The sequence below is a fragment of the Doryrhamphus excisus genome, linkage group LG21 (assembly GCF_037039965.1).
Source record: "Doryrhamphus excisus strain RoL-2023G ecotype Guam linkage group LG21, RoL_Dexc_Guam_v1.1, whole genome shotgun sequence".
NCBI classification, from domain to species: domain Eukaryota; kingdom Metazoa; phylum Chordata; class Actinopteri; order Syngnathiformes; family Syngnathidae; genus Doryrhamphus; species Doryrhamphus excisus.
Genome location: NC_136377.1, coordinates 7,781,091 through 7,808,839, shown reverse-complemented (window position 1 = coordinate 7,808,839; position 27,749 = coordinate 7,781,091). Strand labels below are relative to the sequence as shown.

Sequence of the window (27,749 nt, the reverse complement as noted above, 5' to 3'; positions counted from 1 at the left end):
TGCAGGGACGACTCATCCAAGAGGTCACAAAAGGCCCCACAACAACAACCTCAGTTAAGGTCAGTGTTCATGACTCCACCATATGAAAGACATTGGGCAAAAACAACCCCCATGGTAGTGTTCCAAGACGAAAACCACTGCTGAACAAAAAGAACGTTAATACACCTATCAACATGAGACTGGATAATATGTTGTTGATAATGATAATATTTTGCTCAATGTATAAAACTAAACACAATATACAACTAATAGACATTGCTAAGGTAAAATGTTAATAATGTTCATCGCTACGTATTATATATTATTTTACAATTAAAGGATCCTCTTCATGATTTACTCTAATTGTGTTCCTAATATACACTCTTCACACACACACACCTTCTCAGCCCCCACTTCTACCCTCCTCCTCCTGTGTCACTCGTGCAGGCAACAAGCATGGCAGAGCACAAGAAGAACCCAGACAACGACCTACCAGTGTATCTGGCCAGACCCGCTTCTACAGAACAAGCAGTTCGGCAGAAATACGGCGGCTTGTTCTGCAGCGTACACGATGCGTTTGAGAGTAAAACGATAGACTTTGATGCTCTCAGTGTGCGCCAGAGGAGCCCACGTAGCCTGGGGGCCTCCAGCAGGGAGACAACACCTGGTCCAGGTCCAAGGAGTCCACATGTTGTTGGGTCTGGTTCTGAGAGGCTGGACATGGAGGATGACAAGGTGAGCAGCATGTGTGCATGACAGCAGAGTGTGTCATTGCTGACTTTCCATTTTACTACCACTTGCTTTTTATGATAATATTTCAGTATAACAACCTTACATACATTATGTAGTATAATTACATCAATGAAAGCAGAATGAGTTAAATGTGATCACATGAATACAACTGTCATACTGAATATACTTCACACAATTGGTCTAGTGCACATTTAGGAATGCATCTTTTATTGCAAAATGATTTCTAAAACATGCATAGTTCATATTTCCATGAGCAATGTGCGCCAAGTGGTTAATTTTTGGTAAAATATTGAACACCGACTGTTAAAAATATTTACCGACTGTTGCAAATAAAAACACAATTTAGCACATGTAATAGAAGTATGGACAACTTAGCTGTCAAATTATATTTTTTTAATAATGTTTTTTTTCTTTTAGTTCATATTTTTCAATATTAAAATGTAAAGTATACATTTTTAAATATAGATTTCATGGACTTAATTATTTTGCATAATTTAAGTGAAGTGAAGTATCCAATCTAATTGTTTTTTATTAATTAATGAAAATTAATAATTAATTAGTTTAATTTCAGATATTTTAAAATCTTGTAATTTAAAAAAAGATATTTTTCAAGGTTTACATTTTTCAGTAAAAATACACTGCCTTGGTTAGCGTCATTAACTCGTTCCAGAAGGTCCGGCTCAAACCAAAACGGACTCTAACCAAAGCAAACCCTTTAGAAAATAATGTAAATCCAATTAATCTAACATAAAACACATTTTAGAGACAATAATTATCGTAAACATGCAAAAAAGAATGAAAAAAAAATTTTTGCACCCTTGTCTCGGTGCGGTCCATCACCTTCCTCTTTTGTGCGACCCATATATACTTTGTCTATCTCTCTCTTTTGCAACAAATCTGTAACGCTTTACAATAATGTACACAAAATTACAGTAGTTAATGAGAAACAAAAATCTTGGAATCTTTTAAAAAATATTTTTCAAGGTTTAAATTATTCAATAAAATTGCGATGTCTTGGTTAACGTCCTTAACCTGTTCCAGAAGGTCCGGCTTAAACCAAAACGGACTCTAACCAAGCAAACGCCGTAGAAAATAATGCAAATCCAATTAATCTAACACAAAACACATTTTAGAGACAATAATTATACAATACATGCAAAAAAGACTGAAAAAAATATCTTGCACCCTTGTCTCGGTGCGGTCCATCACCTTTCTCTTTTGTGCGGCCCATGTATACTTTGTCTATCTCTCTCTTTTGCAACAAATCTATAACACGGTACACAAAATTACAGTTGTTAATGAGGAACAAAAATCTTGTAATCTTTTTAAAAATATTTTTCAAGGTTTACATTTTTCAATAAAATTACGATGCCTTGGTTAACGTCCTTAACCTGTTCCAGAAGGTCCGGCTCAAACCAAAACAGACTCTAACCAAGCAAACTCTGTAGAAACTAATGTAAATCCAATTAATAACACAAAACACATTTTAGAGACAGTAATTATAGTTTTACATGCAAAAAAGAATGAAAAAAAAATTCTTGCACCCTTGTCTCGGTGTGGTCCATCACTTTTCTTTCTTTGTGTGGCCCGAGTCAATGTTTTCCAAATTGTGTGTTGTATGAGGTCATAATATGTGGTTGCATGCTGAACTACTGTGTGTGTTGACTCCTCATACAGACAAGCGGTGACACAGCAGGATTTGTGTGTTGTCAGCCTGACGCCAGTGACAGTTTGCTTTGGTGACAGTTGTTACACCGTGGATGCTGAGCAGATTTAACATTCTAAGCATTACGTGTTGTATTAGTGCTGATGATGGAGTCATGGAGGAAAACACCGGTGTAGTGAAGACACAGGGTGGTCTCCAAACAATGGATGGCTTTATCATAGGGGGGTACGTATGTAAGGTGGGTCATGTTTCATATGGTGAGGACAGGCTGACAGCTGCTATATCATTTCGGGCCCTTCTCTGTTTGAAAACAATCATGTCTTTTCAGTGTTTACTATACTGGACATAACATTCCATATGAAAAGGGTACATTCTACACTTTTGTACCTGACTCTATGATAACATTCCCCACTTTTTCCTGGGCTTGAAAGGTTCATTTGCATCCCTGAATGGCTTAAATTACGACTCAAGGAAGTAAAAGTTTAAATGTGCTTTTAACATTGATTTTTGCATAGTGAATGTACACAGATGGGATAAAATGGATGTTGCTCAATCAATGGCATTATTAATTAATAGATGTCTGTCTTTAACAAATAGCTAGCTAGCTATAGAGATCAACATACATAACAACAGCAAACATTTGTTATTGTTAGAATTTATAATAATAATATATTTATTGAATTATTTAATTGCCTGATATAAATAAATAGATATACTGATTATTATTATTATGGCATCAGCTTTTACTTAGTGTTTTTTGTATTATTTTGTGTCTTATCAATTATTGTTTTTTAAATGTGTTATTAGTATTGTTTTTAACAAATAAACAAAAAAAATCAAAGCAAAATTACCATTATTATTAGTAGTAGTAAGAGGAGGATTAGTAGTATTAAAAAAATACACAACAAATCTTTATTTTCATTTATCCCATTTGATGTAATGAATGTAATGTTTGTAATGTGATGTTTTTAATGTAATGTGAATTATTTACATTAAATTAGTAGTATTTTGTATTACGTGTATTTTTAAGGGAGAAATTAAAGATCAACAGACATAATAGCAAGTATACACTTAGTAGATAAGATATAAGAATGTTTTTATGAATCCTTTAGTTTCTTATTCGATTGTCATAAGTGCATAATTATTCAGAAGTCTGTTAAAATAAAGTCTGTCGCCCTCCAGCGGCCATTTGCCGCCACTACTTTCCATTTTGAGGGAGGGGCCGGCTACTAGCTTGGGCCATTGACGCTCCACTGCTGCTGCAACACTTTGCGAGGCTGCGTGTGTGTTAGTGTGTGTGTGTGCGAGTGTGTGCACATCGGTGCTGGCTGACACAACATTCCACATCCAGCATCCACCCAAGAGGGAATCATTCTTTTCATCGTTTTTTTCTTCTTAAAAAGACACCGGGAACCATGTCTTATCAAGGCAAAAAGAACATCCCTAAGATCACGGTGAGTAGTTCACGACCCTTCACTGAATGTGGGAACTTTGATGACTGGATAAAATCACTGCAATAACTGTCGATTAAATAATATGCTTATTGTTGTATATTATTATTACTATTAGGCGTCATGCTGCAGCGACGACATTGTGGTGGACAGGCACGACATTAGGCGTTTTCTTAAAGGTGTCCTGCCTTTTCTTTGTTGAGGGACTCGCCCAGAAAAAAAACACACTTTAATCCAATACCCTAACCGAATGATATTTATTTGTAATTGTTTTCACTGCATTAAATTACATTTTTCATGCAATCAATAGGATTATTCAAGATGCATCCTCCCCCTTCTCATTTCATCTTCTTTTCCGTGAGCCTTTTGGTGTCGTTTTTGCTCTACAGTCATTCAATCTTCTTAACTCTGGCAACCTAAAGGTGTTGCCAATCATGAAGGAAATTCAAAATCACATTTTCCTGTTTTAATGCTGACAGTATGTTGATGTTGCAGGCTTGTGTGCTGCAGCAGAGGAGGAGGAAAAGCACATAGGTGGGAGGGGGGAGGGGGAGGATGGGTGGGACACGCCCATTGGTGATGCTGACATATAAAGGAGTGTTTAATTGTGTGTGGAAGAGGAGAGTGATTGTGTCACAGCACGCAGGGTGGAGGTTGAAAGGATGCCAGTTGGACAGCTGCGGCTTTGGTTTGTCTTCCAGCTGCAGATGTCATCGTCGGCTTCTTCTTTGTGTGTGTGTGTGTGTGTGTGTGTGTGTGTGTGTGTGTTGCCGGCCGGTTTGTCATTGATGCCGCACTGTGTGCAGTCAGTGTAGCTAGGTCTTTGTCTCACATGTTTTAACCTAATCTGTATAGAACCTAAACATAACACTACAGCGGGTGTAACACGCATGAGTTTCACACCAACCGTTTAGCAGCAATGTTTAATAGCGCATGCAGATGCTAACTTCAAATGCGGCTACTCCATCAGGAGTTTGCCCACAGCCACAGCTGTTAGAGTTCATGTTTTATGAGCAGGTACAAATTGGACACTTATACTGCTCTTCTGCTCCCAACCTTTTAAATGATTAAGGTCATGAAGGTTCCTCCAGAGTGAGAGAAAGCAATTGATTTGATTCATTGGTTCCAGGCCCGAATCTGATAAGTGATAGGATTCCTTATTTACGTATAAATGTTTTATAGTTTGGCTGCACAGTGGACTAGTGGTTAGCGTGCAGGGCTCACAGCTAGGAGACCCGATTTCAATTCCACCCTCGGACATCTCTGTGTGGAGTTTGCATGTTCTCCCCGTGCATGCGTGGGTTTTCTCCGGGTACTCCGGTTTCCTCCCACATTCCAAAAACATGCTAGGTTAATTGGCGACTCCAAATTGTCCATAGGTATGAATGTGAGTGTGAATGGTTGTTTGTCTATATGTGCCCTGTGATTGGCTGGCGACCAGTCCGTGATTTACCCCGCCTCTCGCCCCAAAGACAGCTGGGATAGGCTCCAGCACCCCCGCGACCCTCGTGAGGATAAGCGGTAGAAAATTAATGAGTGAATGTTTTATAGTTAGAGCATCCAAAACCTTGTTTAGTACCTTATAAATGTGGTGTTTAACATTATTAGAGCTCTCTAGACACAAAATAACACCCCTATAGTCAATGTTACGTATTTAGTAGGCATAAAAATAAATACATAATAAAGACCATGTGTCAGGGAACTTTTGGGCTCCGAATACCATGAACGCCACATATTAGAAACTGTATTTCCATGAGAGATTCATTCATGCATTCATTTACACCCTGGACTGGTGGCCAGCCAATCACAGGGCACATATAGACAAACAACCATTCACACTCACATTCATACCTATGGACAATTTGGAGTCGCCAATTAACCTAGCATGTTTTTGGAATGTGGGAGGAAACCGGAGTACCCGGAGAAAACCCACGCATGCACGGGGAGAACATGCAAACTCCACACAGAGATGGCTGAGGGTGGAATTGAACTCGGGTCTCCTAGCTGTGAGGCCTGTATGCTAACCACTCGTCCCATATTATATCATATCTTTTTTAATAATGTTGTTATACTGAAGCTAACCGATAAGGAAATAGCATTAAAGCGGTCGGGTTGTTAATAGTTAAAAATACATCTTTGGTACTGAGTGAGTTAATATATTTTTGACATTCCAAGCATGCTGTGGCTAGGGATGATATTTTCCGGTTTCACTTGTGGTGTTATTTGGAAACATGATGGCTGGATTAGAATTAGGCTTCTGTTTAATAGACAATCTGTGCTTCTGGGTGGGACGCTACTCTACATTTTCATTAACATAAATGTGTGTCTTTGCACTGCTTTCTGCTTATATCTAAGCAATGCTCCTGTTATATAGATGATCTTTGAGTATTCGCTCATCTGTTCAATAGATGATGTATGTTAGTGGACAGGACAATCACTCCCGAAGGTGTACTTTGTGAAAATGTAGCTCCCTGGTGAATTGACTTGACTATCCCTAGTGTACAGTATACAATATATGTACTGTATGATTGTATCCGCCCCGCTCCTACTGTACTTTCCATGCCTGTCCATTCTCCTCCAGCTGCTTCCTCACATCAGCCTTTGCCAAAGAGGCTGTGTCACATTTCTAGGTGGGGTTCTTCCTTTCCGCCATGCTGCCTCCACAGCACACTCGGTGTTCGGTAGTAATCCTCCCCTCCCTCAGGAAAAAAAAAAAAAAAGAAAAAAGAAAAGCAAGGAAATTAAACCCAAACTGCGTCTCATGCCATCTCATACCATGCACGCCGCCTGCCACAAAGTCGGCACACAAACTAGAACAACGTGACTCACCATAGCAACCGCTTTATAAGATGGCACCAAAACAGAGAGGGACGGACTTTTTGGTGCTATACTCAATGACTGCCGCAATTAAGGACATTTTTTTTCCTCCCCGGAGTGTGAACAGAATCCGTAATTTTGTGGTAAATATTTTTTGCTTGCTAGGCAACTGAACTGAAACAGAAAACAGAAGCCTGCGTGCCGACACAAACACCCCCCCCCCCCCCCACCCCTCCACTCCAGCATCCTAACAAGGGTTTGCCCACCATCAGGAATTACTGAACGTCTGTTAAAAATGGTCAGCCACCCCAGCAGTCTGGTGAAAGTGGAAAAAATGCATAGTAACAACATCCTGGCTTGTATTTTACATCGGAGCTGCTCTTCCTGTGCACACAGAGAAGAGTAGGACTATTTTTGGAGCTTTGTTGTTTGTTTTTCATCTGAACTTTACCTCTACTCATCTGTCAGCAATCATTATAGGTAGGAGAATAGGTACTATTTTTAATAATACATATAAATGTGTAAAAATAACCTTAAAGGAAATTTTGCTCATCATCCACAATCTTTATGTGAAACATAACCACACAGTGTATATACAGTATATGTTTTTTGTGTCTCCTGAATGCCGTATGTACATATATTTATGTTAATCCAGCCATTTTCATGCTTGAAAATGCTATATTTAGGCAAAAAAATGCTTCAATATTCATATTATTGACAAATAAGCCGTATTCAACAATGAAACAGAATGATTTATTCATATTTTTGAAACAGTGTGATAGAGTTCTATGCTGCTTTATCCTCATTAGGGTCGCGGGTGGTATGCTGGAGCCTATCCCAGCTGACTTTGACTTACACCCTGTAGTCAGCAATTAACCTAACATGCATGTTTTTGGGAATGTGGGAGGAGTACCCGGAGAAAACCCGTTGTAGCTCAACTTCCCATAGTTGCAACCAAACCAACAGCGCCTCTGCTGGTTGCAGGCAAGTAATGCACTCCAATATGCTTCAGATGGTTGATTTGTACCAGGTTATTGTTGTGTAAAGCAACCCCAAAATCCTTGCGTGATGCTTGAGTTAATCCTCTCTAAATGGTTCAGTTTGTTGACTTCGCCAGCTGATAAAATCCTTTTTTGGCAGAGAGCAAAAAAAAATTAATTCTCGACTCAAAACCCGAATGCTGAACATATTACATTATGTACAACCTATAAATCAGTCAAGAATTGCATAGCGTCAATATAGTTTCCATTATTCAGCATTTAGACAAAGCAAAGTTTCTTATTAAATGAGTTTTAATTGAACTGACAGTAACATTCTAGAAGCGTGATGTACTTTATTACGGCTATAACTCTCATGTACAGATTGGCCTTTTTCCCCTTGTTAAACAGGATACAGTCATTGGGAATGACAAAATAGGACATGACCCTGGAAGGTCCAAGCAAATCAGCATCAAAGTCGACTCCCACAATCAATCTTTCAATCTTTCTGAAATACGCGTAGAAGCGTAATACGCTTGTTTGTATTAACATCCACCATCATGTGACTTTTACTCCATTTCCAGAAAGAAATACTTTCATCAAGCACAAAGTTAAGAAAGCTTTTGCTTCAATAAAAACCCAAAGAGGATTACTCAGTCTGAGAATGGTGCTGACTTACTGACACTTGCATATTTCTCAACTTGAATTAAATAAAGTTAAATAAAGTTTAAGAGGATGCATTATGAGAAAATATTTTTTCCAGCACATTATTCAGCGCAAAAATGTGACATACTGTCACGCTTTGTCGCTGATACCACAAAAAGAAGTATTGATGCTGTAGTGCGTTTTGGTAGTATTGTAGGTACTACAAATATATAACGTAATAATTTTGTATTGCACATATTGGAAGTATTGTACATAAAGATATTGCATATTAGGATTAACTGTATTATATGTAGCTGCACGGCAGAAAGTGGTTAGCACTCAGGCCTCACAGCTAGGAGACCCGGGTTCAATTCCACCCTCGGCCATCTCTGTGTGGAGTTTGCATGTTCTCCCCGTGCATGCGTGGGTATTCTCCGGGTATTCCGGTTTCCTCCCACATTCCAAAAACATGCTAGGTTAATTGGCGACTCCAAATTGTCCATAGGTATGAATGTGAGTGTGAATGGTTGTTTGTCTATATGTGGACTGTGATTGGCTGGCGACCAGTGCAGGATGTACCCCGCCTCTCGCCCGAAGACAGCTGGGATAGGCTCCAGCACCCCCTGCAACCCTCTGAGGATAAGCGGTAGAAAATGAATGAATGTATTGTACGTGTTATTTTGGGTATTGTATGTAAAAATACTGAATTGCATGTATTAGTAGGAGTCCACACTATATATTTTACGGTATTTTAGGATGTATGAAAAACCAATATGCTTATTATTACCAGTATTATTATTATGCATCATTGCATTGTATGGATTGCATTGTAAGGTTTGTTAGTAAGTTAGTTACAGTAGACATAGTCCTATTCCATCCGTAGGCAGAACAGTAGAGTAACTAACCTTAGGTCATACTAAAATATAATAGTTTTTTCCATCCATCCTCCTAAGAATATCCATTGTGACTATTAGGAAGTGTAGGGCGGTACAGTATACAGTATAGGGCAGTGTAACGGTATCTCTAAGGAGAGAGGGGGGTGGTCTTTGAGCTGAATGAGCGACAGTTTTAGGGCAGTGCTTTGCTGCATGATGTGTACGTGTGTTGCGTTCCAGCTATGACTGAGAGCTCCATTCTAATACTGTAATGCTTTCAGGGTGTGGTCGCTTGGAAGGTCTCTCAGCTTGCTTTCACGATACTCCATCAGCATTGATTGGAGCTTTTGAAATCCAAATAAACACTCATTACTGATGAGACTTGGCAGTTGCTCCGTTTGTTTCATCCTAAAGTCAACTTGACAAGATTTGAATGCTAGCTTTAGGACTTTGACCTTTTTGGCATCCTCTGTCTTGGTTTTCCTCCAACGACTCAGCAAAACCCAGTCCCCTCATCTCTATCTGCTCCCCACCTCCCTGCAGTGAACTCATCACTATGGCAACGGACTGTTGGAATCAGTCCATGCATGGCGTACAAGCACATTGGATTGTCTGACTCTGTGGCGTCATGGCAACGCCCAGATTAGACGACACATCACGTGATACCAAACTATATGTGGAATCAAGTCTTTGGATTATCCTGCTCTTTATGATGAATAGTGAGGAAAATACCGGTGAACTCCTTTTAATAAATTTTTTTTCTCCTTACAGAGCGACCGGCTTCTTATCAAAGGTGGCAGGATCGTGAATGATGATCAGTCCTTCCATGCAGACATCTACATGGAGGATGGCCTCATCAAGTAAGTCCAGTCCTCTTATCCGTTCCTTTGGTTTTCATCCCTCATCCCAAAAGTTCTTAAAGGCTTGTGCAAATCCCAGCTGAGATAGTACAAACGTTTCTGGGAATATTCAAGACTTGGAAAGCCTTTTGGGGGAGAATATTTTAGACTTGAGTCATGGGGTAGGAGTGTACGAAAAAGGTGAGACGGGTCCAAATATTGCTGTCTAAATAAAGCCTAAAACAAAACAGAACATGCCATTAACAACATTTCCTCACAAGATAGAAGGTTTCCAGTAACTCAGCCTCTTGGTAACTTGGTAAAAATCACCCTAATCCCATTTGACCTATATTTTTCCAATGATATTCCTTGAGTCTGTACTTCCTTACTCAGGAAGATTGGTGTTGCATATTAACAAATTAAGTGCAGGCTCACTGAGCAACTGGTAAAGTAGCAACAAGTTAGATATGTGGTTAACATCTCCAAACCCATTTTATTAACTACGGTTTAACTTTAAATAGAAACCAAATGTAATCCCAACCCAAGGCTAACTCTGCCTGATTAATGCCTACTGACCGTAACCTTGGTTAAATCAAATTCTGGTTAATGCCTCCGAACCACAACTTTCCCCTCCTAACCCAAACCCAAATAGTGGTTATTGCCCTTTAACTGTAACGCTAAACCTAACCCCAGTTCACAACGCTAAATTCTAACTAAATGTTATCCAAACACCAGGATAAACCCTGGTTAATACTGCTAAACTCCAAACTCTGGTGAACACCTTCAAAACCTAACCCTAACCTTAACTCTAATCCTGGTCAATGCCTCCTAACCCTAATCTAGACCTTGGTTAAGGCTTGCTTACCAACTTGCTTACCTTAACTCTTGTTAACTCCTCTTAACTCTCATTCTAACACCTTCCAACCCTGGTTGACAGTCCCAAAACCTAACATTTGTCTTGGTCAATGCCTTCTAACACCAATGTAGACCTTGGTTAAGGCTTGCTTACCAACTTGCTTACTTTAACTCTTGTTAACTCCTCTTAACTCTCATTCTAAAACCTTCCAACCCTGGTTGATAGTCCCAAAACCTTGTCCTGGTCAGTGCCATCAAACACTAACTGTAATTCTGGTTAATTCTTCCCAACCCTAACCAAATCTCCAGTTAATGTTGCAAAACCCTCAAACCCTGACTCTAACTCTAACTGGTTGACACCTCCAAATCGTCCACAGGCAGATCGGCGACAACCTGATCGTGCCCGGCGGCGTGAAGACCATCGAGGCCAATGGCAAGATGGTGATCCCCGGTGGCATCGACATTCACACCCACCTCCAGATGCCGTACCGTGGGACAACCACGGTGGACGACTTTGCTCAGGGGTCCAAGGCAGCTCTTGCTGGAGGCACCACCATGATCGGTAAGGGAAAGTCTCAGGTTAAAACACCAAAGAACAGAGAAAGACGTGAAACTGAGATGCTAAGAGAGTGTTAGACGGGCAACTCTCCAAAACAAGACCATTCAAATGGACTCGTAAAGGAAAGGGGGGGACCTGATTGGCTCCCATGGAAACTGTGCATGTGTGTGTTTGTGTGTGCGCCATTGCAAGCAACAGCTGCTAGATAACAGAATGGCATTAATGCTATTAACTTCTCTGGAAGCGGGGTGAGACACATCCACTAACAGACGTGCCACTGTTACCATTCATTGGGGTGGAGGGATTATATTTCATAGGGGGGTGAAAACATTCACTCTCTGTGTGCGTGTTGTGAATAGTTGCCCACCTACACACAGCTTGATAGTGTGACCGTAAACTGTTATTATTGTCATTATAACAATGGTGCAGACATTGTATGGTCACTGAATGTGATTGTTATATGCTTCATGTCCATGTTTTGTCCTTACTAAATTATATAACATACTATAACCTATAGTGTAGTTGCCAAGGTTGTACGCATACACTTACACGACTGCAGAGAGTATCATGTGTTTATAAGGGGAAAGGCTCTTATTAGAGAGGAGGTTGTTTTATATATTATGATCTTTTACCAGTGTGTAATGGGGTCTAGTATGACACATGAAGGTATCACAAGTTACTTTATTATTTGAGGTATGGCATCTATAAGAGCGGAAGCCACTATTTGATAAATACAGTAACATTACCTGCGGTTTTGGATATTTACGTGTGGATACAACACCATCAAATACACCACTGTGGATCCTCTCACTCACCATTCAGCATTTTGATTTAGGGTTAGTTAATTTGCTCATTTTGGTCCAAATGTTATTTATTCTCCAAAAATAGGTTGTTTGTTAAGATTCTGCACTTTGTTTGGCAGTCCTTGAATGCATCATAATTTCTGTAAGACGCAAAAGCGAAACTTACATATAAATTCTACACAGGTTCCATCTTTACATCCATCATCTTGCAACTTATATTTGGGGTCTACATATTTGCTCCAAGACTGTCAGAGCTTTTTTTCCTGTCACTCACATTTCTGTAGGATGCAAAAGCGAAATGTACATATTAATTCAACACCAGTTCCATATTTACATCCATCATCTTGCATCTTATATTTGAGGTCGACATATTTGCTCTAAGACATTCAGAGCTTTTTTTCCTGTCACTCACTCACACACACACACACACACCAGTGACTTGGCTGGAAAAAAAGTTGATCAAATGTCGGTAGAAAGTTAGCAAAAGTTACGATTGGAGTTGATGATTTTAAGGTAAACATTCATTTTGTCTTTTTTTTTGCCCTCGTCTTCGGAAAACGGGTTAAATATTTGGGGTCCGAGGAATATGTCTGATCACGTCACCCTCACGCTGTGACATGAACGAAATGTGACATGTGCCGAAGTTTAGTTGCCACTGGTGGATCGCAGCCGAAACCTCACGGTGACAGCTGATCCTGCAAGACGACACTGAACAAAAAATAGAAAACACCAGCAGTCTCATCTTGACATCACCCCGTGGTAACTACAGTATGCCTGCCCCCCCCACTCCCCACACAGTGGATCATGTGATCCCAGAGGCAGGAAGCAGCCTGATGGAGGCCTATGACCAGTGGAAGATGTGGGCTGACGAGAAGGCCTGCTGTGACTATTCTCTCCATGTGGACATCACCCACTGGAACGACAGCGTCAAGCAGGAGGTGGACAACCTGATGAAGGACAAAGGTGTGTTTTGTCTTATCCCATTTTCTGCTTTCTTCATGCAACTTTTGGGTCATATTTGCTTTGTCTTTTCTCACTTTATAGGTGTGAACTCTTTCCAGGTCTATATGGCATATAAGGACTACTACCAGATGAGCAACAGTGAGGTTTGTAGCTCAGACAACATGTGGCTAACCAAAATAGCATGGCTTAAAACAAGTGTCACACATCTGGCACACACACACACTCACACACAACATAACAACATGCAGGCCATTTTGGGACACAGTAATTGCAGTGTGCCACCTGAGATCAAAAGGATAGTGATTCTTTGTATAGCAAGAACTTGTGACTATAATGTGTTTTTTTCTCTCTCTCTATTGTGGTTGCAGCTCTATGAGGTGTTCACTTTTTTGGCAGAGAGGGGGGGCGTTGCTCAGGTCCATGCTGAAAATGGAGAGATAATCGCAGAGGTAAAAAAAAAAAATACAAATTTGACGGCCTTGATTCTCAATGTCATATCCCGGTTCCCTTTTTTCTTCCTTTTTATGGAGCATCTTCTAGAAACACAGACTACGAAGCTTATTATATCATGACCTGAAATTTAAAAAAAAGCATGTTAAATATGTTTGCACATATATAGTATTATAATATGTTATAATATATAACATAATATATAAGTAGCATAGAAAATTATGGATGGATGGATAGTTAATGGGCACACAATAATTTCAGTGTATTAAAATATCACTATATAGTGGCTGGCAGCACGGTTGACTAGTGGTTGGCCTCACAGCTAGGAGACCCGAGTTCAATTCCTTCCTCGGCCATCTCTGTGTGGAGTTTGCATGTTCTCCCCGTGCATGCGTGGGTTTTCTCCGGGTACTCCAGTTTCCTCCCACATTCCAAAAACATGCTAAGGCTAATTAGCCACTCCAAATTGTCCATAGGTATGAATGTGAGTGTGAATGGTTGATTGTCTATATGTGCCCTGTGATTGGCTAGCGACCAGTCCAGGGTGTACCCCGCCTCTCGCCCGAAGACAGCTGGGATAGGCTCCAGCACCTCCCCTACCCTCGTGAAGATAAGCGATAGAAAATGAATGAATATATAGCGGCTTCTAAAATATTTGTTGTTGTTGTGTGATGATCCAACAGGAGCAGGCACGTATGCTGCAGATGGGAATCTCCGGGCCAGAGGGTCACGTGCTGAGCCGGCCTGAGGAGGTCATAAACATATCATAAGCATTACTACTAATCTATGTACAGTATGTGTTGGTGTGTGTGCTATGTCGTTTTGTTGTTATTGGAATGTAAATATACAATGTTTTTGTTATTGCACATGTGGTTTCATGCACATTAGTGACGTTTGGGCGTAAATCATCAGCCTCAGAAGAAAACAGCTGAATGATCTCAGCTCAGCAAGGACGTTGTCTGCTTTGAGAATTAAGAAGCAACCTCAATGAACTGTTTTTAATTGCGTATTTAAGCAGACACAATTTAACTCAACTTTCCCCACACATTGATTCCATCGTCCTGTAAGTTAATGTAACTGAACTTCATTCAGGTTCAAGTTCAAGGTCGATACTTTTTGGTTGGAAAGTCATTATTAAAACAGCCGACTAAATACGATATTTGCTGTGCTAGGCTTTATTTGAGAAAACCATACTTGTTTTTTTTCCACTCTAGCTGGAAGCGGAGGCAGTATTCCGGGCCATCACCATTGCCAGCCAAACCAACTGTCCCCTCTACGTGACCCGCGTCATGAGCAAGAGCGCTGCCGACATCATCTCACAAGCCCGCAAAAAAGGTAGATTATTGGCCGACAACTCAACTCTATGCACTTTTTAGGAGCGTTTCCTTAATAGTGTTTTCTTATTAGGGAATGTTGTGTTCGGGGAACCAATCACTGCCAGCCTGGGTACTGATGGAACGCATTACTGGAGCAAGAACTGGGCTAAAGCGGCGTCTTTTGTCACATCCCCACCTCTCAGTCCTGACCCTACCACTCCGGACTACCTGAACACGCTTCTGTCAAGGTACGACAAAACTGCTGAATATTAATGACATTATTTATTGTTTTTATTATAGTTAAATGTATATACCTTAGTATTTTTCGTGTTTCTGGATCACTGTCTGGATACAGGAATTTTTTTGAGGATGCCATAACATTTGTGCGTATCTTTATTGTGAGCACTTGTTTGGGTCATTGTACGCAATGTACATTTTGCTGGTACATTGCGCTAACAGGCTAGGTGTTGGCATACTAATGTTAGCATTATCATTTTTCATGAGTGGATACATATATAAACGCTTATCGCTATCATGTTTGATGCTAGCATGCTAACATTAATATTAGCTAATGTTAGCATAGTAGCAATTTTAGCTATTTCCGTGGGTAGACACTTAAAAGAACACGTAGCACTATCATGCTATGTGTTAGCATGCTAACATGCTAATACTAGCGTGATAAAATTAGCATAGTAACATTTTTAGCCATTTTCATAGGTAGACACTAATATGCTAGGTGCTAGCATGTTAGCATTGCTAGCATTTTAATATGAAATTACCAGCATTTTTGTGATTTTTATGAATATGAACTTAAGCAGACACTTGGCATTATCATGCTAGGTGTTACCATATTAACATTAGCATGCTAGCATAGTATAACAGGTTTAGCATTTTCAGAGGTAGGCACTTACAGTATACGAACACTTAGCGCTATTATGCTAGATGTTAGTATGCTAACAATAGCATGTTAGCATTGTTAGCATTCTTTAAGTCATTCAAACCCTTCCATGGTATTTTTCATCAAACAAAAAGGAATACAGTAACTCATGGAGTGCCATATTTCTGTTTTCCAGTTTGTTAGCGTCCGTGCTATCTAGGGATGGGATTTGAATTGTGTTGTTGTAATGTCAATACAGAGTTATTCTTAGTTGGAACACGACTGTAAGTGTGAGTTTGCCTGTCAATCAGGAAATAGTTTCCAGTCAAAAAGGACTAACTCAAGTCTTTTGTCTTTGTGACTTGTTTTGGTGACCTCCAGCGGAGATCTGAGCGTGACGGGCAGCGCTCACTGCACCTTCAGTGTGGCTCAGAAGGCCATCGGCAAGGACGATTTCACTCAAATCCCGGAGGGTGTCAACGGGGTGGAGGAAAGGATGTCGCTCATTTGGGACAAAGCTGTGGTCAGGCACTCTTACATCTTCATCCAAAATCATATACAGTACATGTATCTATATTTATTTATCTTTAACTCCAGCTCTGTTTCTTTTCCTGTACAGACTACAGGCAAGATGGACGAGAACGTGTTTGTCGCTGTCACCAGCACCAACGCCGCCAAGATCCTCAACCTGTACCCACGCAAGGGTCGGATCGCCGTGGGTTCTGATGCCGACCTGGCCATCTGGGACACGGATGCCATACGAACCATCACAGCCAAAACACACAACTCGGTGAGTGAACCCCATTGATATATGTAATTCAACATGGACGTAGAATAAAAAGAGCAGCGCAGAGCTTCTAAAGTTGGAGAAAACACATTTTTGACAATCATCCAGGGAGCTCCCAGTTCCTCAGAACGGAAATGAGGTCTCAAAGGATCTTTATCTGACTCACTGAATCAAAAAAAAACACATTGAGGTAATGCTAACAACCATGAAGTGGTATTTCCTATCATATATTACACTGAGTATTGAGAACAATATGGAGATAAGTATTTGATCACATGGCAGATGTTCCACAAAGACCAGAGATTTGGAACATTTGTACACAGTTTTAGTAGGGAAACTAAAGTGGAAAACACATTTAGGAAATACAACATTGGATTTTTATGCCGTTTTACACAAGCTTTTTTCCACCCGCCCTGCTGAAGGCCACTGCTAGCATAGTAAGCTAGTGAGCTAACGAGTTAGCCTCTCCAATTTAGTTATTACTTAAGTTATTACTTTAGTTAAACTTTAGTTAAACTTAAGAAAGTGTTTGAAAGAATTATGTGTGCTTTTGTTAAATTTCCTCATTTGGTACACTAGAAAAATCGAATGAAATCCACCAAATTCAGCCTAGTGAAGCTCTTTCGTTGTATTTGTCTCTCATTCACCAGACAAAGACACAAAGAGCTCTGTCTCTGGCGTAACTAATAATCTGCAAAGCTTTTATAATTTGGATGGCATCCTCCGTGGGCTCTTATGTAATGATGTCACATGTTCATTTCCCACTGCTTGTCCTACTAGGAAAAAAGAGGATTTCTATCCCAGCACAGATAAATCTAACCTAATGGCTATTTTGATGCTAGGCCAGGCAGGGGCGGACATGTTTAGCATACATATTGAGCTGTGCAGGACTGTTAGTTTATCTACAAGTATTACTCACACACACATATTTGACATGACATCACATTTGGCATGCAGCCACTCATTGGGAGTTATGCCCTCCTCTGGCCTCAATTTGCAAAACAGGCCAAAAAGGAGCAACAGCCGAATGAAGGATTCCAGATTATAAACAGAAAAAGTAGTGCAAATGGAAAAAAGATAACATTTAATGGACAGTAAAGTTTAAGAGGAAAAAGGGTGTCCAATTCCAATTCCTTATTCAAATCTCTTATTCCAGGCTGCGGAGTACAACATCTTTGAGGGAATGGAGCTGCGTGGAGCTCCACAGGTGGTCATTTGTCAGGGCAAGATTGTTCTGGAGGACGGGAACCTGCACGTGACCTCCGGCGTTGGTCGCTTCATCCCTTGCTCGCCCTTCCCGGACTACGCCTACAAGCGCATCAAAGCCAGGAAGCAGGTAAAACATAAAGTATATCACGGCGCTTTACATCCTCATTCATTCATCCATTTTCTACCGCTTATCCTCACGAGGGTCGCGAGGGGGTGCTGGAGCCTATCCCAGCTGTCTTCGGGCGAGAGGCGGGGTACACCCTGGACTGGTTGCCAGCCAATCACAGGGCACATATAGACAAACAACCATTCACACTCACATTCATACCTATGGACAATTCGGAGTGGCCAATTAACCTAGCATGTTTTTGGAATGTGGGAGGAAACCGGAGTACCCGGAGAAAACCCACGCATGCACGGGGAGAACATGCAAACTCCACACAGAGATGGCCAAGGGTGGAGTTGAACCCCGATCTCCTAGCTGTGAGGTCTGCATGCTAACCACTCGTCCGCCGTGCACACTCTATAGTCTTCATTTTGTTTTCTTCAGCCAATCAGAGGTGGACTTGCTGGTGTGTTTTGGATCATTGTCCTGCTTCAGAACCCAAGTTGGTTTCAGCTTGAGGTCACCAACAGATGTCTGGATATTCTCCTTCAGGATTTTTTTTTGGTAGACAGCAGAATTCATGGTTCCATTTATCACAGCAGGTCTTCCAGGTCCTGAAGCAGCTAAACATCCCCAGACCATAACACACGACCAAAAAGTTCAACGACCACGCAGTATTTTTCCAAAGGTCTTTGGGATCATCAGGTTTTCTGCCAAAATTGAGACGAGCCTTAATGTTCTTTTTTTCAGCAGTGGTTTTGGTCTTGGAACTCTGCCATGCAGGCCGTTTTTACCTAGTGTCTTTCTTATGGTGGAGTCATGAACACTGAACTTAACTGAGGCAAGTGAGGCCTGCGGTTCTTTGGATGTTGTCGTGGGGTCTTTCGTGACCTCTTGGATGGGTCGTTGCTGTCTTGGGGTCATTTTGGTTGGTTCACTACTGTTCCATGTTTTTGCCATTGATGGTCAATGGCTCTCACTGTGGTTCTCTGGAGTCCCAAAGCTTTAGAAATGGCTTTATAACCTTTTCCACTTAAAGTCAGGTGTGATAAACCACAGTTAAGTTTCCTTTTAATGGTGAGGGGATCACTTTTTCACACTGGGACATGTACATTTGGATTTTTTTTCTCCCCTTAATAATAAAAAGCAGCATTTTGTGTTTAGTTGTGTTGTCATTGACTAAGATTTACATTTTTTGATGATCTGAAACATTCATTGATTCATTTTCTACCGCTTTTCCTCACAAGGGTCCCTCACCCTGGACTGGTTGCCAGCCAATCACAGGGCACATATAGACAAACAACCATTCACACTCACATTCATACCTATGGACAATTTGGAGTCGCCAATTAAACTAGCATGTTTTTGGAATGTGGGAGGAAACCGGAGTACCCGGAGGCATGCACAGGGAGAACATGGGTGGAATTGAACCCTGGTCTCCCAGCTGTGAGGTCTGCGCGCTACTCACTAGACCACCGTCCAGCCTGATCTTAAACATTTAAGTGACAAGCATGAATGACACTTTTTCACACCATTGTTTATTATTATTATATCATCTTCTTTACATAATACCTACAACTATGTAATGCAGTTTATTATTAGTAGTAGTAGTAGTACTAATACTATTATTATTTTCAGTGAATTCCTACATATTCCTAAGTATTCCCACTGAAAGTGTCCCTCTCATAATTTTCCCCAGTTGAACTTCCCATGAAAAGTTTATGGAAAGTTTCTAGAAATGTGGTTGCGGCTTAAACAGTAAATAAAACCATTTGTAGTTTCCTGTCTAGCCTTCAAGTTTTCACCGTATTCTTAAGGATGTGCAAACTTTCAGTTGATGCTTGACTGAGGATTAAAAAAAGAAAAACATGAACCAAACTTACCAAAAACCACAATGTAATAAAAAATGTCTGCTTCTTTTTTCTTCTTTTTCCATTCTAACCTTTCTATTTGTTTGTTTTTTGTGCAGCTGGCTGTCCTTCGGGCAGTACCCAGGGGAATGTACGATGGCCCTGTGTCGGAATTCTCCCTGTCGCGTGGCGGCACACCCTCAGCCTCGGCACGCACGTCACCGACCAAACAGCCTGTCAGAAACCTGCACCAGTCTGGATTTAGTCTAGCAGGTAACCTTGCACCATGCGGTGAGCACTGCTTCTTAATGCAATATGCATGTTTTATCCTTTGTGGCTTTAACTCAGGTACTGCAGTATGTGACGGGCCATTTTTATTGGTATCGAACCGCGGCTCACTACCTCTCTGCCCTTTAGTACTGCATAACAATACAAGTACTGCATGCAATTGTAAATCAACACATGACCTCATGTGCAGACACCACAGTAGTGCCTGGCCACTTGCCCTACTTTGTTTCACTGCTATGTTGCCAGGTGCTAACATGCTAATTTGTAGCATGTTAGCATTTAAGCTACTTTACGCATGTCTAAAGGCAAATACATACATGGCATAATACAGGAAGGTTATAGGACAGCTTTGGCACTTTGGGTACTTGAGGCTCTCTTGCTAGGTGCCAGCATGATAACCGTTAGCATGTTAGCATTTAAGCTAATTTACTCATGTCTAAATGCAAATACACACACGGCATGATGTAGGGACACTATGGGACTGCCTTAACACTTTTAGGACTTAATGCTTTCTAGCTAAATGCTACCATGCTACCAGTTAGCATGTTAGCATTTGACTTTTTTATACATATCAATGAAAATACACACGGCATGATGTGTGGACACTATGGAACTACCTTGACACTTTCACTACTTAGTGCTATCTTGCTAGGTGTGACCATGCTAACTGTTAGCATGTTGGAATTTGTTGTTTTCCTCACATCTAAAGGCTAATACAGACATGGCATGAGGCAGGGATATTGTAGGACCGCATTGACGCTTTTGCTATAGAGTGCCATCTCGCTAGATGCTAGTGTGCTTACAGTTGACAGTTTGCTTTTTTGCTAAATTCCTCATGGAATGTACGCACGGCATTGTTCCCATCAAAATTTCCATGGGAATTTTTTGGTTATATTTACACTTTCATTGACAATGTAAATATATTACTATAAGGTAGCAGAATAATGTAATTAATCCTAGCCAATCATGATGAGGTATAGTCAACTTTATTTATATAGCCCTTAATCACAAATGGTGATGAGTGGACTCTAAATCGTCCATAGGTATGAATTTGAGTGTGAATGGTTGTTTGTCTATATGTGCCCTATGATTGGCTGGCGACCAGTCCAGGGTGTATCCCGCCTCTTGCCCAAAATTCCCCTGGGATTGGCTAGTGAGGACAGGTGGCATAGAAAATGAATGGGTGGATGGATGTAAATAATAATTGCTTAAATATCTCCTGCCTTTATATTCCTAGGTCCCCCGACTCCTGATGACATCCCCATCAGGCCTGCTGGCCGCCGTATTACAGTGCCCCCTGGTGGCCGATCCAACATCACCTCACTCAGTTAAACACCTTGCCTTCTTCCCTGGTGGACTTCAACTGTGTATTGTGTGTAAGAGTGGGGGTAGCTTTGACATAAAGGACCATTATTAATTACAGACAAACAAACTGCAAAATGCCTTACCTGCCACTATGCTAGACAACTTTTTTTTCAGTTTGATGAAGGATTTGGACAAGAATGGAGCATTTCAAAGGTGTTTTTTTTAAAACACAAAATAACCAAAGCACAACCAGTTACAGCCTCTTTTCTAAACAGTGAAATATGCTAGAAAATCTGTGCTGGTGCTTTTGGTAGTTGTTTAACAAAATAAATATGTTCCAAAAACATTTCTATACATTAAAAACTCACCCTAATTAGCTTTCTATGTTGTCAGGTCTGCACGATGCAGTACTGTTAGTAAGCGCCAGAGGGCGTTGTAGATACATTAGTCGTCATGTAGCTTTGTGAATGATGTTGTTGCAGCTTGGTTTTTTTTAGGTTGTTTTGGGGGGCCAAGTAAATGAAAAAAGGTACTTAGGAAATCCTTAAGGCGTTTTTGAAAAAAAAAACTGATGGACATGGACCTGCATGGGCCATTTTGACACTTTGGTGACGTGATCCATGATCCTTTTAAAGATGGACCCCATCCGTGTGATGTAGTCATTGATGATTATTTAAAAAGTAGCAAGAGAGTTAAGTGTGTTTCATTGCCTGAACATCATGGTTGTCTTACAATGACTGAGTATCATTTTGCACTTGATGAAGTTTAAAGAAATGTACACTTTGTAGTATAAATCCCTCCCAGTATAAAAACATGCAACATAGATACTTCCCTTAAAAACACAAGTCCTACTATGCCAACATGCAACCACTCTATCAACAGCCTCATAGTACGTAGGAGTCCAGTATTCTACCTAAGTAAAGCTGTTCCACTGAGGAGGAAGGAAGGAAGGAAGACGGTGCTTTTATCCATTTTATTAGGGCCACACTGAAAAGAAAGTTTAACTAAATTTTACAAGAAATTAGTCATATCGTTAAAAAAAATTGTATATTTAGGAAAAACATGTCATAACCTCACAAATTCAAAGGCATATTCATAAGATACATACGAGGAAACAGAAAATTGTAACGTTTAATATACGTATAATGACTTCAATGTTATAAGAAAATGGTAATTTTAAGCAAAAGTAAAAGACTTAAGAATAAAGTTGTGATTGTTATGCTACAATAATAGTGCTGATTAATTTAATTTCAGTGTGGCCTTAATTAATTTAGAGAGATCAAGCTGTGGTGTGTTGTATTTATATGAGTTTGTTTCTTTTTATACTGTTGTATCAAACCCCAAAACATGGCAGAGATGTGTTGTGGAGGTCTGATTGGATTCTGGAATAAAAAGTTGCAACAGACTGACAGAATGAGGTGTGTTTTTCACCCGTGTTGTCACGTTCGGGTTAGAAAGATCGCACATTTGCTAAAAGCCGCAAGTTGGCTGAATGTTAGCATAAAAAGACACTCGTAATTCTATGTTACATTGATGACACATGACATTAGATTACACTGCATGGAGAAAAAGAAAGGAAAAAGTTATCCTCTCATTCTGTGTGGAAGTGGTAAGTTTTTTTGCTTCTTACTTTTTCCCCGTTCTGTTTGAAATACTTTCTTAAGTTTAGAATAAGTGATCCCATTGCCTACACAATGTGGTGTAAACATTGGATTTTCTTTGCTCTAGCTACGAAAATATTCCATTTATTAATATTGATTCCTACTCTCCGGAAATTCACTTGATCGGGGATCAATGGAACCAATTAACTGCGATAAACAAGGTACAACTGTATTTGCTTTTATTTATTGAGTCATTTCTATGCATGAAAGTGCTCAGTTAGTAATGTAGTCATAAACATGTATTCTGTTCCTGACAGTGAGTCATCCTGTGGCCATGGCTGACAAAGAGAATGATTCAGTCTGAGTGAGCAACCCTGAATGACATCATGATCTTGTCGATGTAGGACTGAATCATCAGCTCAAGCATCTATGACCTCCTCAAGGCTGACTATATGGAAAAAAAAACATGAAGATGATCACGACTGTACTTCATTTGTATGCAAATGGTGCAATGTTATATCGAGCCACTAGGGGAAACAATGAGTAGAATGACTCGTTAACTGCTATTGTTTGGATATAGCTCTATTCCAAAAATATTTCTATACGTTAAACTCATCCTAATTAGCTTTCTTATTCATTCATTCATTTTCTACCGCTTTATTATTTAAATTTGTGGCATTTTAAAGCGTTCATTTCAGTGAACCGGATCATTTCGGTTAATTCAATAAAAAGATCCGTTCGTTTCGTTCATTTCGGTCAATCGGTCAATGGGTCGTTAGCCTGTGATCCCCCTGTGCATATACCCGGTCAGGCGAGTCGAGTCAGTCCGTTCACTCATGTTCACGTTTTTTTCCGACTCAACAGCGTAACAAGACGTGATGACGTACCTTGAAATCCGAAGTATTATGACAACCCTCCGGAGCCGAGGGTCTCAGCTCCCCGGTCCGTCTCGATTACATCTTTAATCACTAAAGTTAAATAAATTACACTTTACTACAGCAGGGGGCGCCGTTAACACACAAAATATTATATCCTGCTTACACAAGAGGTGGAATGCCGCCTTTCTGGGATATTCCTGAATATTCTAAGTAGATTCTAAATATTCAGGCCCATTCTTCATGTCATGCTGCCACGGGGAAAAAAAATAATGAAATAATGACACCAGGCAGTTTCATTGAATAAAAGAAAGTTATTATTTAAGGCACACCTTAATAGATTGCAACTCTATCACAGATTAGTACAAGACAGTCACAAATAAGGACAAAAATAATACAATTTAAAACCTTCCCTTTTTTTTTAATCATATACATACACATTTCATTATCAGCCCTCAAAACGACTCCACGATGGATTAGTTAAAAACAGGAAAGACACCCTAAGTTTAAAATGACAACAAATAACAGCAACACTAAAAAAAGGTAAAGTCCAAAACACTGTACCCATTTTTTGAGGGGGTGGAAAAGTGCAAGTTAAAGAGTTAAAAACATATACATAAATAGCAGACAAAATTGTATGTGTGTATATGTTGAGTGGTGTGGAAAAGTGTGTGTCCCACTACTGTACGTATATGATATGATGATAGCAGGCTATGTATGATATTGGCATATAGCTACTCGTACGTGTGCATCTGCAGTGAATGCATTTCACAGTGGATGTGCAAAGCGACCTTTATATGTTTCGTATTCATTTTTTTATTATTACAGTGTCAACTCGGTAATTTGAAGTATACAGTAAAGAAGATGGTTTTTTGTCCATTTGTGTAACTTCACTAGTGCTTCTAAAAGTATGATTATTATGAATAAGCTAGTACTACTACTGCTACTATCAACATACAGTATCTGCTGCATCCATGATTAAGTGAGGCCGCCAGTAGTAGGTCTTCAAAATAAAAGCAAAATGTCTTACAGAATTATTTTCACAGTAGAACCTCCAAAGTTGCAGCCGGACGTTGGTTGACTTCCGAGTTGTTGTATTTTCAAAGCAATTTTCCCCATAAGAAAGCGATTTATAAAACATGTAAAACTAACGGAAAATTGAGGTATCGCAGGAATTAACATGCTGTGACTTGTTTTGTAAGTGATACTTCCTGTTCTATGGCTTTCATCACACTTTTCCTATTTGCTGTCTTTGTTGTTGTTTGACTTTTGAGGCAATTTTTGTTTGAACTCCAAATTATACAACTTTGGCCCGTTCAAAAATCCACCATATTGTTATTGAAATACAGTGAGACGATGTTTACTATATATACGTTGCTGACATACAAACATTTGTGTCCAAAGTTGTAAAAGCTACTACACTATCAATTTTTTGGTGCCCTTCTGCTTAGGTACCAACATGACGGACGGTTGAAAACAACGGACATAAATAAATGTCCCTGAATTGCACCGTGTTGCTATGGTTGTGGTTGGACTGGTCTGCACCAGACCTTAGCTACATCTTCATTTGCATATTATTCAAATCAACAGGATTATATCACAGCTATGTTGTCTTTAGAATTGAAAATAAAGCAATAGAATCCAGACCGGTAAAGCGCTATTAAAAAGCCTCCTATAGACAACGCAGTCCAAGTCCGAGTCCATTATCTTCAAGCGGGACCACGTCGCTTTCATATGTTAATTTCAAATGTTCATTGTCTCGTCTTCCATCATTGCTTGTGTGTAACATCCCTGTAACATTTGTGTGCTTGCTCGGAGGGTTTGGCGATACGTAGGTGCTGATCTACAAGCAGCAAGCAGGTTGAAGAGATTAACGGAGAGTACAGACTCAAAAGTCAAGACGACTTATCCTGATAAATAGTCCACGGCTTGGACATTGTTGTTCTGACCGTCCTCTATTGCTTTGTTCTTGTCGCTAGTGGACAGTTGCAATGAGTCGGAATCTACCACCGCTTTCTTGGACCTGTTGAAGAAAGAATATCATATTTAAAAAGTAGTTTTCATCTGAAATATAGATGTGATATGTAGTATTCTACACTGGTCACTAGGTGTCAGTAATGTTACATTGAGACAATAGCCACCAACACAAGTTAAGCTACTGAATAGTAGCCTATCGTAACAACATGATGGTAAATTGTCAGTGGCCTCTCTGAAACTGCTTATGTGTGTGTACACACTACAGATATGTACTAAGGGTGTGGGAAATCATAATTATCGGCTCATTCATTGGGTATGGATGTAATTGACGGGTGGAATCCACAGAACTACATTACGTAGAAAACTCAACGTTTTTGTCGCCGCGAGTCCGCCATCTTGTGTAGCACTACCTTGTTCGTTTGCGACTTTCGACGTTTTAACTGATGATTTCTGGAATTCTTAACGCAATAAGGCATTAAAATGCCATACTTTGCGGCTGTAAACTACCTATATATGTCTATAGACTGCGGACGCTGAGCTGCCAAGTTGTGCTACACAAGATGGCGGCGTGCGCAATGAAGCACTGCGCGGCGGCGACACCGCGCTCTGTGTGTTGTGTCCAGGTGTGAGCTTTCTACGTGGAATCTACATTCAAATCGCTGCGTTTGTGAGTATCAGTAAAATCTGACACACACGCCGTTTTATTAATGTTCATCTGCTGTTCCCCAGGTGCAATGAATGCACCATCATTAGTTCGCGTTTTGTATAGAATACGGACGAAAGCCGTGAGGCACATACAACTACTAGTAACACAGCATGGACGTTCGTTCGCACGCAGCAACAGCGAGGAAGTTTCTGTACCTTACCCCCCCCCCCGCAACGTTTAAATAGTATGTTTGGAAACACTACTGATTCGCAAAAAACGGCGGTAAGCTCCACAAAAATTTCGTCATTTTAAAAGAAAAGAATGCCGCGTTAAAAAGCCGTACAACGGCAGCACTACAAACATACGGAACCCCTTAAAAAGGGGACACCACAACACGGACAATTCTACCGCCGGACGCCGGGGAAAACCCAAGCAAATCAGGTCAAAACAAGTGGAACTTCCGCTGCTTTCCAAATTGTCCAGGAGCTATTTGTCCGTCCCCAACAAGTGTCCCCACCCTCTCTGAACGAGCAGGTCACATTAGAACAGCAGAGCAGTTGGTTTCTTTCTGAATTTTAAACAATTTTAAAAGGGTATAAGTTGTTTTACACTTTCTATATTAGCCTACCCACTTCCTAGCTCATTCATACTAGCAGTATGTTTTGCAGACAGGAATATAAACAAACATTGATTGCACTGTTGAAAGTGTCACTTTAACTTTGTTGTTGCTGCGTACTGTATTTTTTACAGCAGTAATTATTGTTAATTGTTTTACTCCACCACTGAACCGCTGCTATTGTAATTGCATAGCCGATGTGAAAGCGTGCAGAAAAGTGGTTGTTGTTTTAAGATGGTGAAAAGAATTAGCAAGAACTGATGCATAGTAAAAAAGATAAACAACACTTTAGTTGAATTTACTGCCACGTGCCTATAAGGAATAAAGCCAAAATCCTTTTTGTAGGACCATACTGAATTCTATTTTATTTGCATCATGTTGAATTGTATCATATCGCAAGAAATTGCACCACATCGTATCGGATCGCATTGATTTGAACTAAATGATTATCGCATCATTGTATCGCCAGAAAATTCCATGTATCGTTAAAGTATTGTATCAAACACCAACAACCAATCCAACTATTGGTAACATATGCTAACCGGTCGATGCGTTCGTTTTACTAGGAGTGTGTTGACTGTTGGGGTCTCTTACTTTTCTCTGTTGAAGATGATAAAATCTCTCTGGACGTTGTCCAATCGTTGCTGCAGCTGACCATTCTGAA

General features: G+C 40.2%; 2 protein-coding genes and 1 long non-coding RNA gene across 15 annotated transcripts in view; 2 read left to right on the top strand and 1 right to left on the bottom strand.

Moving 5' to 3' along the window:
* The first annotated feature begins 2 nt into the window (after positions 1–2).
* Positions 3–22,775, top strand: dpysl3 (dihydropyrimidinase like 3). Of its 4 annotated transcripts, XM_078787582.1 has the most exons (16): positions 3–59; positions 427–723; positions 1,394–1,438; positions 9,935–10,023; positions 11,235–11,419; positions 13,018–13,182; positions 13,264–13,325; positions 13,551–13,631; positions 14,316–14,384; positions 14,847–14,967; positions 15,040–15,196; positions 16,207–16,348; positions 16,445–16,615; positions 17,769–17,948; positions 19,897–20,050; positions 21,303–22,775. In XM_078787582.1, exons 2-16 carry the CDS (start codon positions 436–438, stop codon positions 21,395–21,397), a joined length of 2,004 nt encoding a protein of 667 aa, XP_078643708.1. In that variant the 5' UTR covers positions 3–59; positions 427–435; the 3' UTR covers positions 21,398–22,775. The 4 variants fall into 4 exon arrangements, with proteins under 4 accessions (XP_078643708.1, XP_057942053.2, XP_057942052.2 ...); XM_058086070.2 differs by lacking the exons at positions 3–59; positions 427–723; positions 1,394–1,438 and adding an exon at positions 3,658–3,852; XM_058086069.2 differs by lacking the exons at positions 3–59; positions 427–723; positions 1,394–1,438 and adding an exon at positions 3,658–3,852 and having other exon boundaries at positions 19,897–20,068.
* Positions 22,776–24,133: 1,358 nt separating this feature from the next.
* Positions 24,134–27,749, bottom strand: part of stk32a (serine/threonine kinase 32A) — a 45,270-nt gene continuing 41,654 nt past the window's right edge. For all 5 annotated transcript variants that reach the window (XM_058088238.2, XM_058088240.2, XM_058088241.2 and 2 more), the window contains 2 exons: positions 27,680–27,744; positions 24,134–25,869 (listed from right to left, as the gene is read on the bottom strand). In XM_058088238.2, coding sequence (XP_057944221.2) covers positions 25,752–25,869; positions 27,680–27,744 — 183 coding nt within the window. In that variant the 3' untranslated portion in view covers positions 24,134–25,751. The remainder of the gene's footprint in view (positions 25,870–27,679; positions 27,745–27,749) is intronic.
* Positions 26,326–27,749, top strand: part of LOC131138895 (uncharacterized) — a 34,808-nt gene continuing 33,384 nt past the window's right edge. For 2 of the 6 annotated variants that reach the window (XR_013625142.1, XR_009132160.2), the window contains exon 1: positions 26,326–26,490. This is a non-coding gene — a long non-coding RNA (uncharacterized LOC131138895). The remainder of the gene's footprint in view (positions 26,491–27,749) is intronic. The other 4 variants (XR_009132162.2, XR_009132157.2, XR_009132161.2 and 1 more) reach the window with 3 other exon arrangements.